Source organism: Hippopotamus amphibius, chromosome 12 (assembly GCF_030028045.1).
Source record: "Hippopotamus amphibius kiboko isolate mHipAmp2 chromosome 12, mHipAmp2.hap2, whole genome shotgun sequence".
Classification (NCBI taxonomy): domain Eukaryota; kingdom Metazoa; phylum Chordata; class Mammalia; order Artiodactyla; family Hippopotamidae; genus Hippopotamus; species Hippopotamus amphibius.
The window spans coordinates 5239746-5251397 of NC_080197.1; the positions used below are offsets into that span (position 1 = coordinate 5239746).

The following is an 11652-nucleotide window of genomic DNA, read 5'->3' on the forward strand; positions in this document are numbered from 1 at the left end:
GACCTAGGTTGGTGAGTGGGCGCCACCTAGTGGCCAGTCCCGGCATGGCGCCTCCCAGCCTCCCTCAGGGGCTCAGCTGGAGCCAGAGCCCCGACGGGTCCCCACAGTCTCCCTCAACATCCCCAGTTAAACCGCATTTAAAATTAATGTTGTCAGTTCACATAGAGATACACATTTCTTTGGTTTTACGTTAAAAAGGAACAAAAACCTTATTGTGGCTTCCTGTTTTTATTGAGAGGTCCAGAACTCCACCTGTGGTTGGACTGAAATCACCTAGTTCTCTCAGCACTGCCTCCCAAGATGCGGCTTTGATGGGTCTGAGTGTGGACTGGGCATCGGGATTTTTCCTGCTTGCTCTGCAAAGACATCTTCAAGAACAGCCCCCGGGGCCCTTTCCATGGGTATACTTGTTCCTGAGCTCCTCCCTTTGCAGAAATGCTGGGCATGGTGTTCCCCTGGGACCCTGGGCCTGCCACCCCCTCCCCAGCTTCTGCAGCTGGGACCCCGGGCCCAGGGGCTTCCAGGGCTGAGTTCTCAACTCTCTGGGCTGCCTCACACAAACTCCTTCACCTCTATAGGCCTCAGTGTCTCCTTCTATCACCTGGACCAGAACAGTGGCTCTGAACTGCTTGGCGGGGGTGGGGGGGGGGGGTGTCAATGGCCCCTTTGAGAATTTACAAAAGCGATGGGTCCTTCTTCCAGAAACAGGTAAGTGGGTGCCCAGCCATGTCCATGAGTGTAGAAGGCACCTGGATTAACCCTTTCAGTCCTTACCACCTCCTGAGGTCGCTACTTTTATTAGTCCATTTCATAGATGAGAAAACGGAGGCATAAATAGGTTAAATAACTTGCCCAAGGCCCCACAGCCAGTAAATGGTGGGGCTGAGTTAGAACCCAAGCATCTCCGTGGCCTTGGACAAGTAGCCTCCCTGACCAAGCTTCAGTTTCCCAAGAAAAGGGGCCAGTACTAGCCCCTACCCTGTAGATAAGTCAGGGGCACATGAGATTGGAAAGCATGTATTAGGTACTCATTAAAGAGGGTTGTCATTTGACGTGCACAAACGCAGGCCCCCACCCATCCACCCTCCCAGCTGTCTTGGCCTTAGTGTGGCACTCCCTGGCCCCAGCTACCCCCTACCAACATCTAGCTGGAGGCCTAAGTGTGCCTTGCTCATCAATTCTGCTTTCAATTTTGTTTCCTTCAAAGCCACATATGGAAGTTTCAGTTTCTTTTTCTCCAGAGTCTGATCAGGTCGAGCTGACTAGGCCCCTGTTTCCGGGGTGTGAACAGCTGACAGCTGGCCCGGTGAAGCTGAAATATCTCCACACTCGGCAGAAGCACCAGCTGGGGCCGCAGAAGCACACGGAAACTCGACGGGGCCCCCCGTCTCCAGGCCACGGGGGTCGGGGAGCCCCCCGCTGCCCCCTAGTCACCCGGGCTCCGGGCAGCTGCTGCCAGCATGGCCGAGGCCCCTGCCGACCCCGGAGACAAAGGTACTTTCTTCCTGCTGAGGAACGGTGGGAGTGCCCGGGTGGGACTTGCACCTTTTTTCCTGATTCCTTTTCTTAGTCCAGATTACAGCCGCGAGAGGACAGTATCTGAAAGGACAATGTAATAGAAAGGGGGGGGAGGGCATTGCATTAGGCTCAGAGCTTTGCTTTGCCCTGGGCCTGTGGCAACATGCTTTGGGTGCATTTTGCAGTGACCCTCAGGGGCAAGCCCGACGAGATTTCCATCTTACATGTGAGATCACTGAGGCTGTGTGGGTGAAATGACTCAGGGAACCGCGGCTGAGCCTGGGGCCTGATCACCCGTCTTCACACTCATTGTGAGGAAGAACGGAAGTTGCTTTGCTAAGACGGGCAAGTGCACGTATGTGGTTTTCTACCTGCTGCATTCTTTCTTCGGATAGCACTTTACTCCTGGAAACACATGGTGAACGTTAACTATTGTTGAGCAGTGCCTTTTTCGAGGGTCCCCACTGAAATCATGTGGGCTGTGGGCGGGGTGGTCTTTTGGTTTGTTTGTCTTTGTTTTGTGATCATTAGCTATTTCATCCTCAATACAATCTTTGAGTAGCCTCTATTAGCCCCATTTCACAGGTGGAGAAACTGAGGACCAGAGAGGTCACATAGCTAGTAGGTGGCAGAGTTTAAGGTCAGACCCAGGAAAATAGGGTGTGCTGGGGAGGGTTGTCAGCTGGCTGTGAACCAGGACCCCGGGCTGGTTCCCAAGCTCCTAATGTACTTCCCCAAGGAGACGTGTCAGGGGCACTCGGTAACCGAATTTATTATCATTATTATTTATAAATTTATTTATTTATTTATTTATTTATTTATTTATTGACTGTGTTGGGTCTTCGTTGCTGTGCGCAGGCTTTCTCTCTAGTTGCTGAGAGTGTGGGCTACTCTTTGCTGCAGTGTGCGGGCTTCTCATTGCGGTGGCTTCTCCTGTTGCAGAGCACAGGCTCCAGGCGCTTGGGCTTCAGTAGTTGTGGCATGAGGGCTCAATAGCTGTGGCTTGCAGGCTCTAGCGCACAGGCTCAGTAGCTGTGGTGCACGGGCTTAGTTGCTCTGCAGCATGTGGGATCTGCCCAGACCAGGGACTGAACCTGTGTCCCCTGCATTGGCAGGCTGATTCTTAACCACTGTGCCACCAGGGAAGCCCCGGTAACCGAATTTAACTTGTTCCCTCGTGGGTTTTCCTTTCAACCGACGTGTCACTTACACCTCATCCATTTCACAACTTCCAGTTCACCAGCCTGAAGACTCAGCGGGTGAGGCCAGGCCAGCCTGGACCCTACTTGCCCTTTGGCATCAGGGGACTGGAGGAGGAGGAAGAGGCTCACCCAGGGGCAGGTTTTTCAGGAATCAAAACTCTTCAAGACTAGGCAAAGCCACAGTGGGTTGGATGGGTATCCCCGTTGCGGGGGTCGTTTGGTGCGTGAAGGGATAGGTGGCCCCAGGTGCTGCATCACCTGCCCCAGAAGGATGCAGACATTCCAACCACGGGGGCAAGCCGCAGTGCCCAGCACGGAGCGGGCACATGGGTTTTCCCTTCCCTGACTAGTGCTGCCCACTAGGCATCCAGGGAAAACCCGAAGGCAAAGGCTTGGAGTGCTGCCCTGGAAGGGGACATAGGTCTCTCAGGAAGGGCCCTGCTTTGCATTTCCTTCGAGGTTCTCGGGGCAGACATTTCCTCTGCCTGGCTCCTGGCGCTGCTGTCCCTGCCTCTGACCGGATCTCTCACTCCCTGCAGGGCAGCGGGCTCGGGTGTATGGGAGCCTGCTCGGGAGGAGCGGGGGCATTCCGAAAGTTCCTCCTTGAGCCTTGAGGCATTCTGCTTAGGACCATTAACTCAGGTGGGGAAACAGAGGTCCCGGGGGAGCTGCCCATCCCTTGCCCAGGTCATCTGGCAGACACCTACCCAGTAGTGGACACTCACTCACCCAGTCCTTCCTCCATTCAAATGCTGTTTCCTGAGACCCTACTGTGTGCCTGGCCCTGTGCTAGACACCCAACCTCTACAGCAAACCTGGCAATCACAGCAGGGGATCCTTGGGGACACTCTGCAGGCGACCCCCACACAACCAGCACCCCACCCGCTCAGGGCATCCAGGCCGGCCTCCCAATGATGGAGTCTGTGTGAGACCTGAGGTGGCGTATACATTGGATAGGTGGAGGTGGGGGAAGAGTGCTCCTCACAGAGGGAACAGCATGTGCAAAGGCCCAGGGGTAAGTGCGGCTGAAGGGACAGGTTGGGCCTTGAAGGGACGCTGAGGGTGGGTGAGGATGAGGCTGGCAGGACCTGGAGTTGGTGGCGTTGCTGTCATCCGGGAGATGGTGACAAGGATTAGCAGGTGAACGCAGAGAAGAGGAGCTTCGAGAGAGCCAGGAACAGTATTGCCAGGTCTCCGTGATTGGGCATCAGGGCAAAAGATCCGTTTCTGAATGTCTGTTGGGTTTCTGGCGGGGATAAAGAGTGACATCGCTCAGGTGGATGGTGAGCCCAAGAAGAGGGGCAGATTCCACAGGGAGCAGGCGGATAGGGGATGGAGAACACGGTGGGTGGAGGGCGCGAGGAGGGGGGGCAGGCCTCACTCCCCACCCCTCCCCTCCCTCCTGGGCTCCGCCCACCCTCCAGTATCCTGCCTCCTCCACTCCCCACAGCTCTGAGGACCTTGGAGAGCTGAGTGTTCCCAGCTCCCCTCTAGCTCTCATTCGGGGGGGACGCTTGGAAGGCCTGGCACCTCCTCTGGCCACCACGCTGTCCGGCCAAGGTCATTTCTGAGTAGCCCATGTGCCCCTCCCTGAACAGAGATGCTGGTTGATGTCTGCTCAGACCTCTGTCCCTTCCTCTGTCCTGGACTGGACCCCTCTCCCAGGGGGCTGCCAGTCCAGGCTGGGTCATGGGGGGGGGGGGGTGGAACTCAGTTCTGTCTCTGCCCCTGTCTCCCTCTCCTAGACCTTGAGCAGAGGATTTTGGAGGTGCTTAGGGATGCTGGCTCCCCTGTGAAGACTGCCCAGCTGGTAAAGAAATGCCAAGTGCCCAAGTTGAAACTCAATCAGGTCCTCCACAGGATGAAGAAGGAGTCAAAGGGCATTGTGTCCGCAGGCCCCGCGACATGGTGCTTGGGCGACAGTGGGACCAAAGAAGTGGTTCCCGCAGAGCTGGGTAACCTGCCATCCCGGGGCAGGGGTGGCTGCGGTGTGGGGGGTGGACCCAGAGCGAGTGGTCCTGGCAGCGGCTAAGCCCGGATTTGGGCCTGGGTTCAAATACGGGCTCTGCCCTCGGGGATGTCCCCTCACTGCATCTTGATCTCTTTTTCTGGCCAGTGGAGGTCACAGTAGGGCTGCTTTGTAGGGTTGTGAGAGGATTTGATGCAAAGGGCTGAGCCTAGTGCCAGCACATAGTAGGTGCTCAGCAAAACATTAATAATGATGATGTAGCAACAACGATATGATAATAATAGAAGAGCCGGGGCATCGCACAAGATCCGCTTCTCTAGCTGCGGTGCCGTGCCCGGGGGTCCCCTAGCCCGCACGCAACCGCGGATGGAGTAGATGGTCTTCCCACCACCACCGTCCACAAGCCACACAGCTGGAAGGGAGACGGGCAGGGTTTGAAGCCAGGTTCCTTTAAGTATAGAACCTGCATCTGGGGAGTCTGAGCTCTGGGGCCCTCTACGGAGCAGCCCACCTTTGTCTGGTAGAGTCCCCGTCCCCTCTCCTGTTCCTCTGCCCCTTGACTGTCTTCCTTTCTCCAGCAGAGAGGCCTCAGCAAGATACAGTTGCAGTTCCACGGAAGCCTGGCCCTGAGCTCAGTGAGCAGCGTAAGCATCCGCATTTCACGTCAGCTCCTGTCGCCTCTGACCCCAAACCCTCCTCCGCCACTCGAGAGGTTACGCGTGTTCAGGGGCCACGCCCCACCCGCTAAGAGGCCCCCACAAAGCGTTTGGAGACAGGACTCCATCTTTTGGTGGAAGAAGCTAAATGGCTGAGGAATCGTTTGTCTGAAGAGTAGCTGGCATTTACCGTGCCCCTAGCATGTGCCAGACTCTGTTCGGAGCCCTCGACGAACATCCCCAACCCCCAGAAAAACATCTGTGGTCCAATATTATTATGCCCATTTTACAGATGAGGAAAATGGACACGGGGCTAGGTCTGTCCAAGGTCACACAGCTGGTTAGCACGGGAGCAGATTCAACCTCCAGGGTCCTTCTTAACCACCTGCTGTCCTGCCTCCCAGAGGAAAAGATCTACCGGTTTCTGGAAGAACACGGGCCCCATAAACCCCTGAAAATCGCCCAGGCCCTGGGAAAGAAGACAGCAAAGGAAGTCAACCCAGACTTGTACGAGATGAGGAACAAGCACCTCCTGGACTTAGACCCCAAATCAAACTCTTGGGCGGTTTATCAACCAGGTAGGTCCTTTACCTGCTGCCCGCACCTGGACAGGCAGAGGGCAGAGCTACAAAGAGACACCATAACACCCAACACTTGTCCCTGCTGGGCTCCTGCTAAGACCTCGTCAGAAGCCTGCTGTGGTCTTGCGGACCCGTCCCAGGAAGGGGATGCCAGGAGGGAGGGGCGTGCTGGCGGGAGCAACCAGGGAGGGCTTCCTAGAGTGTGACCCACCCTGACTATATCAGTCCTGGGCACAGGCCTCCGCCTGAGTTTTCAAACAGTTTTCTGTAAGCACTTCGCCCAACCTGGAGTTTTAAAGTTGCCAGAGGAGTAGGCCCGGCTGGGCTCAGAGACCCACAGGGTGGATCCCAGAGTCAACTTACCCACTGCGTGCAGCAGGTACAGGGCCTGGAGCCCACGGTACTTTTAGGGGGTCACAAAAATGCTCTAATTTCTCTTAAAATCAGAAGAAAAAAAATGGGTATTATAGTAACAGTGAATAGCTCATAATGACTCCAGCCAAGATTATATTTGTTTTATACGTAATTTTAAATATTTTTATGGACATAGGGTCTCACAAAGGCACAAGAGCCAAGGGCCCACGAAGGTGGGAATGTGGCCCGGTGTGTGGAGCCCACGTGGGGCTGGCGCACCTGCTCATGGTACCTGAGGCGCGTCTCAGCATCCCAGGCTGGATGCTAACGAAACACTGCTGACAAGTCCAAATTCTTAAAAACGCCTTGTGAGGCAAACAAAGCTTATGCCATGGCCAGAAGCAGCCCGTGGAAGGCCATCTCGCAGCCTTCCCTAAAGGGAGAGAGGACCCTGGAAGCAGTGGTTTCCTTGCCATGAGAGGTGCAGAGGGTAGGCCAGCAGCAAGGCACCTACCATCCTCCCAGGGTGGCAGAGGACACACGTGTAGGGTGGCCTGCGGGGCAAAGGCCAAGTAAAGCTCGTCTGTGATACCTGCAGGGTTTGGCAAACACGCCCGTTCCTGGGGCCCACCTTGGACCTACTGACGTAGAACCCCGAGGGTGGGCCCTTGGGAATCTGTGTTGTAATCAGCTCCCCAGGAGATTCTGACGCTGCCCACTGGTATTTCAAACTTCTGAGTCCTAGAGAGGTACAAAGTGATTGAGTGGAATATTCTTTTGCAGGAGGTTCTCGAAATCAGTCCATCCAAGTTATTTACCAGCAAAATCCAATCAACATGATCAGTCAGAAGGGACCAAACAGCCACATTTCCATTAAGAACTCTGAAGGCATCCAGATTGGACATAAGAATGTCATAAATATGACCTCTGGAGAAAATGGTGAGTCCTCCGAGATGTCCAGGAGAAGGACCCTGTTGGGGCACCTGTTCCTTCTGGGTGGGGGCAGGGATGGGAGGCATTCAACCCTCCAGGGAGAAAGAGTGGCTTTCAGGTCTCCAGGGTCCTTCCTGCTTTCCTGAGAATAAGGATGTTGTTCCTTGTGCCTGGATCAAACCTCTCCTGCTTTCCCTTCATCCTGACATCTTTTGCCTCGTTTTCAGTGGTACCCAATATTTTCCCACAAGAAACAATTCAATTCGCTCTTCCTCACTAGGATGTCACAAGGGGCCGTTGTAGCATTTTGCTTGTTCTGAGACACTTTTTCCCCACGTGTTAACATCTCAGAAGCTGGGATGCACCTTACTGGGTGCATCCTAGCTTTGATGAAATACAGTAGGCAAATGGGTGCCTGATCTGTGCCAGTCACTGTGGGAGAAGGGACAGGATCACCTATCAGTCCAGCCGGGGGCATGAGTGAGAGCATTGGCCCCAAAGTTGGAACACTCCCTGTGACCTCGAGAGCTCTCTTCCCCCAGTTTCCCCAAGTGTGAAATGAGGAACTTTGTTCTAGAATCTAGATCAACCTGTCCCCACTTTGGTCCTCTGAGCTCTGCCTCCCTAATTTTGCCCACACCCATGGCTGATTATTTACTCAATGTTGTTAAATGGTTTACCTTTTATTCTACTCAAATTAATTTTAAAGTAAACTTTTACAGCATTGCCTTCAAAACCACGAAGGTCACCATAAAAATAAATGCTGAGAAAATACACCAATGTCAGAGGCTCTGACGGCTCCAGGTCAACACCAAGTTAACCCCAAAGGAGACTTTCTCCCGATGGGCCCAGAGGTTTGAGCATGACTGGGAAGCAGAAGATGTGCTCATTGTTTGGGTTTTCAATGCCCCAGTGATACCCCAGTTATAAAACCCCAGAACCCCACGCTAACTGTTCTGCAGGTCCACCTGCTCTCCAGTCCAGAGCCTGAAGTAATCACTCCCAGTCTGATGGTGTCCACAAAGAATTCAGAGGCCTGTCTCCTCTGTCCGGCTAGGACTTATGTGTGTGTGTAGGGGGTGGTTGGGAGGAGGAGGGGTCAGAGGGTGGGGGCCAGGGGTGACATTTCTGTGTCCCCTGCCAGGCTCCACAGCTCCCTTCTACCTCCCTCCAACAGCACCCGCCGATTCCTCAACTCAGGACCCCCTGGATGAATCCTGGGGGGCCCAGGACATCTGGATGGAGAAGTCTGTGCTCAGACGTGTACAGATGGGACATGGCAACGAGATGAACATTCATGGCCACCCGGCCAAGGGCCCGGCCCAGAGCACCTGTGGCAGCCCCCCAGGTAACTTGAGAACAAGATGCCATCCCGCCCCCACCCCTCCCCCACTGCATTCAGCTCCTCGCTAGATGGAACTTGGGCCCATCCTTTGGGAGAGAGGCATGATGGGAAATTCCTTCCCTTCCACCAGGAGGCTGTATCACAGAGTAGAGCAGGGGGCCCTTTTAGAGCTAGCACTTGGGTTCCTATTCCCTAAACCTCAGTTTCCTCATCTGTACAATGGGCAGGGACCATTTCCTGGGCCAGCTGAAGCAGAGACAAAGGAGATGACTGGACAGGAAAGGCATCTAAGGAGCCACTGAGGTGCTGTTAGCAGTGACGAGAAGGCCCAGGCCGCATCCTGCCTGGCACTGGTCATCCAGAGACAGGCTGGGGGAGACACAGCAGAGGGACCTGAGAGAGGAGGAGAGCCAGGGACACCAGGGGACGAGTCTCAGAAGAAGAGAGGCCTGTGAGATCAAGGGAGGGCCACGGGGTCCAGCAGCAAGGGGTCAGCGGTGACCTGAGGGGACAGAAGGAGCGTGGGGAGTGAAAGGAGGCGAGACAGAGTACGGACAGGTCGTTTCTGACGTTTGGCTGGGAAAGGCAGGAGCGAGACAGCAGGGGCTGGGGGTTGGGCGGGGTGCCACACGCAGATGCTAACCAAAGGTGGAGACGGTGTTCCAGAGCTGCCGGGAGGCAGGCAGCAGAGCAAGGGGGAGCGGGAGGCAGTGCGGGGAGGGGTTGAGTCCCAGGGGAGGCACAGAGGACCAGGTCTGCTGGGCTGGGCTGCAGGAGGAGGGGGACCCAAGCCGGCAGAGCTGGCCGTCCAGAGAGCCGGTGGCCCTGGCAGGTGAAAGGCACGTGCAGGGGTGCCATGCGAGGCCGGTGTCCGCTGGCGACCCAGCACCGTGTGGGCTGCTGCAGGGAGGTTCTGGGGGGAGAGTGAGCCATGCAGGACCTAAGAGCCAGGCTGGGGGTCGGGCCCACCGTCCAGCTGCTCACGCAGCCCTGCCCGCACCTCTCTCTTTGGCTGACCCGCAGTCTCTGTCTTGGGTACAGGCCCGGAAGCTTCCATCGAAATTCAAACCCCCGAACCAGGACTTCACTCCGAAGAGGTCATGGTCCAGAGAGTCCACATTCGCTCGTGCTTCCTCGAGGACACCACTGTCGGCAACAGCAACAAGATGACCATTGACCCGGGGGCAGGTGGTCCCGGAGGAGCGGCAAGGCCCGCGGAGCCAGGAAGGGACGCAGGTGAGCCGGGGACACGTGTGTTCTCTTTCTCTCTCTCTCTCTCGTTCGTTCACTCAGCGGTCACGAGCCTCCCGTTTCCTGGAGTCTGGGAAGCAGGAGTGGGTCATCACAGAAGCGGCGGCTCCAGGGCAGAATGTGTGGAGTCCACCTAACCCATCACTCAGCTCGGAGCCCCTGTTTCCCCGTCTGTAAGATGAGGCGATTAGACGAGCGGGCGGCCCCTGGGTTGTGCTGAGGACTGCACGCGCTCCCCTCACCGCCGGGACACCCGGACCCGACCGGGGACTTGACCTGGGGGGCCCCGTGCAAGGAGAAAAAACAAGGCTCCTTGTTCAAAACTGAATGAGAATTTCAGGACAAAGACAGCAGCGCGGTAAGCGAGCATGGGCCCCTCCGGACAGGCCTGTGTGATGGCCCAGGCCGCAGGCCTGTGAGGCTGGGCCTCCTGGGCACCTTCTGGAACACGATCCCGCCCCGACGCCGAGTCACCCAGCTCACTGGTTCTTCCCCCACACAGTGCCGTAGCCACCTGACGCTTCTCCCCTGTTTCAGTTATTAGCAAGGAGTCCTTCATTCATGCATGCACCCGCTCTGGCCCCTCTCCTGCCCTCAAACCCTGCCTCCCCGGAGACACAGCCAAGAGCACAGACAGACACACACCCCCCACTCACGGGATCAGACTCCAGCAGGGCTTAGAGACGATCCCAAAGCAACCAAGCCTTTCGAGGCTGTCAAGACCAACACTATAAAAATCTCTAAAAGCTGGGGTGGTGGGTGGGCGGTGCCTGGCGGGGCAGAGCTGCCTTAGCCAGGCCGTCAGAGAAGCTCCAGGAGGAGGTGGCATCTGAGCCTGGGCCTGCGGGGAAGGAGGAGCCGGACAAGCACAGATGCGGGAACAGCATTGCAGGTTGGGGGGAGGTGGGAGCAGCAAGTGCAAAGGCCCTGAGGTGGGAACAAGGGGACGTCCAGAATCACGCACACGAGCCCAGGGAGCAGAAGGAAGTGGATCGGGTGGCTAGGTCAGCCTCTCCAACCTGGGAGGCCAAGAAGAAAGGTCTGAATCTTACCTGAAGTGAGCTGGGGAGGCCTGAGGGGTTTGAGCAGGAGCAATGTGATGCGGGGCACGGTGTAAAGGTCCGGCTGAGGGCAGCATGAGGAAAGCAAAGGGGGCTGAGCGAGCAGGAGCAGCGGTGCCGGGGAGAAAAGTCGGGGCCTCGGGAATGGAGACACGAGGGCGTCCACCCAGGGAGCCTGCGCCCGGGGCAGCGGCCTCCATCCCTGTGAACCACATCTCCTCCGTCATTCGTTACTTCGAGGGGCGATGGCTCACGTGCTCCCGGGGCCCCATCTCTTCCCCAGACCCTCCCTCCGGAGCCGCACCGTCCGGAAGCGAGGTCCCTCCTGGCGGCCGTCAGGCTGCCCCCGACGACGCCGAGGCGCTCATCTCCGAGGAGCTAGCAGCTCTGACGCTGGACAAGCAGGGCCCCCGGAAGCGCAGCAGACGCCTGCTGAGTGACACAACCGCAGAGCCGGTGTCGCCGGGGGCTGCGACTCAGAGCAAGCAGCTCGCGAGCGGACCTGCGCAGGAAGAGCCTGGGAGCCAGTGAGCTCTCTGCTGCCTTAAATGATGCTTTTGACCTCCTTGCTTCCTGACGCGTGGCCAGCGGGCGTGGGGCCCGGCGTGGCGTGAGGGCAGGGCTGCTGGCGGCCCGGAGCAGCTGCCGAGGGTTGCCATCCCGGGCCGCCGCACGTCAGGGCCGCCCACTCTCTGCCCTCCACGCAAGACCTGACGTCCTCAAGGCCCATCGTGGCCACCCGACCACTTTACCTCCTGACCTTCCGAGAACCTTCCCACCTC

At 57.0% G+C, this 11652-nt stretch overlaps 1 protein-coding gene across 1 annotated transcript; it reads left to right on the forward strand.

The window, feature by feature from the left end:
- Positions 1 to 1340: 1340 nt before the first annotated feature.
- ZBP1 (Z-DNA binding protein 1) lies at positions 1341 to 11401 on the forward strand. Its single transcript, XM_057703246.1, has 8 exons — positions 1341 to 1494; positions 4466 to 4675; positions 5268 to 5333; positions 5750 to 5923; positions 7064 to 7219; positions 8358 to 8561; positions 9600 to 9794; positions 11154 to 11401. Exons 1-8 carry the CDS (start codon positions 1461 to 1463, stop codon positions 11399 to 11401), a joined length of 1287 nt encoding a protein of 428 aa, XP_057559229.1. The 5' UTR covers positions 1341 to 1460.
- Positions 11402 to 11652: the final 251 nt, after the last annotated feature.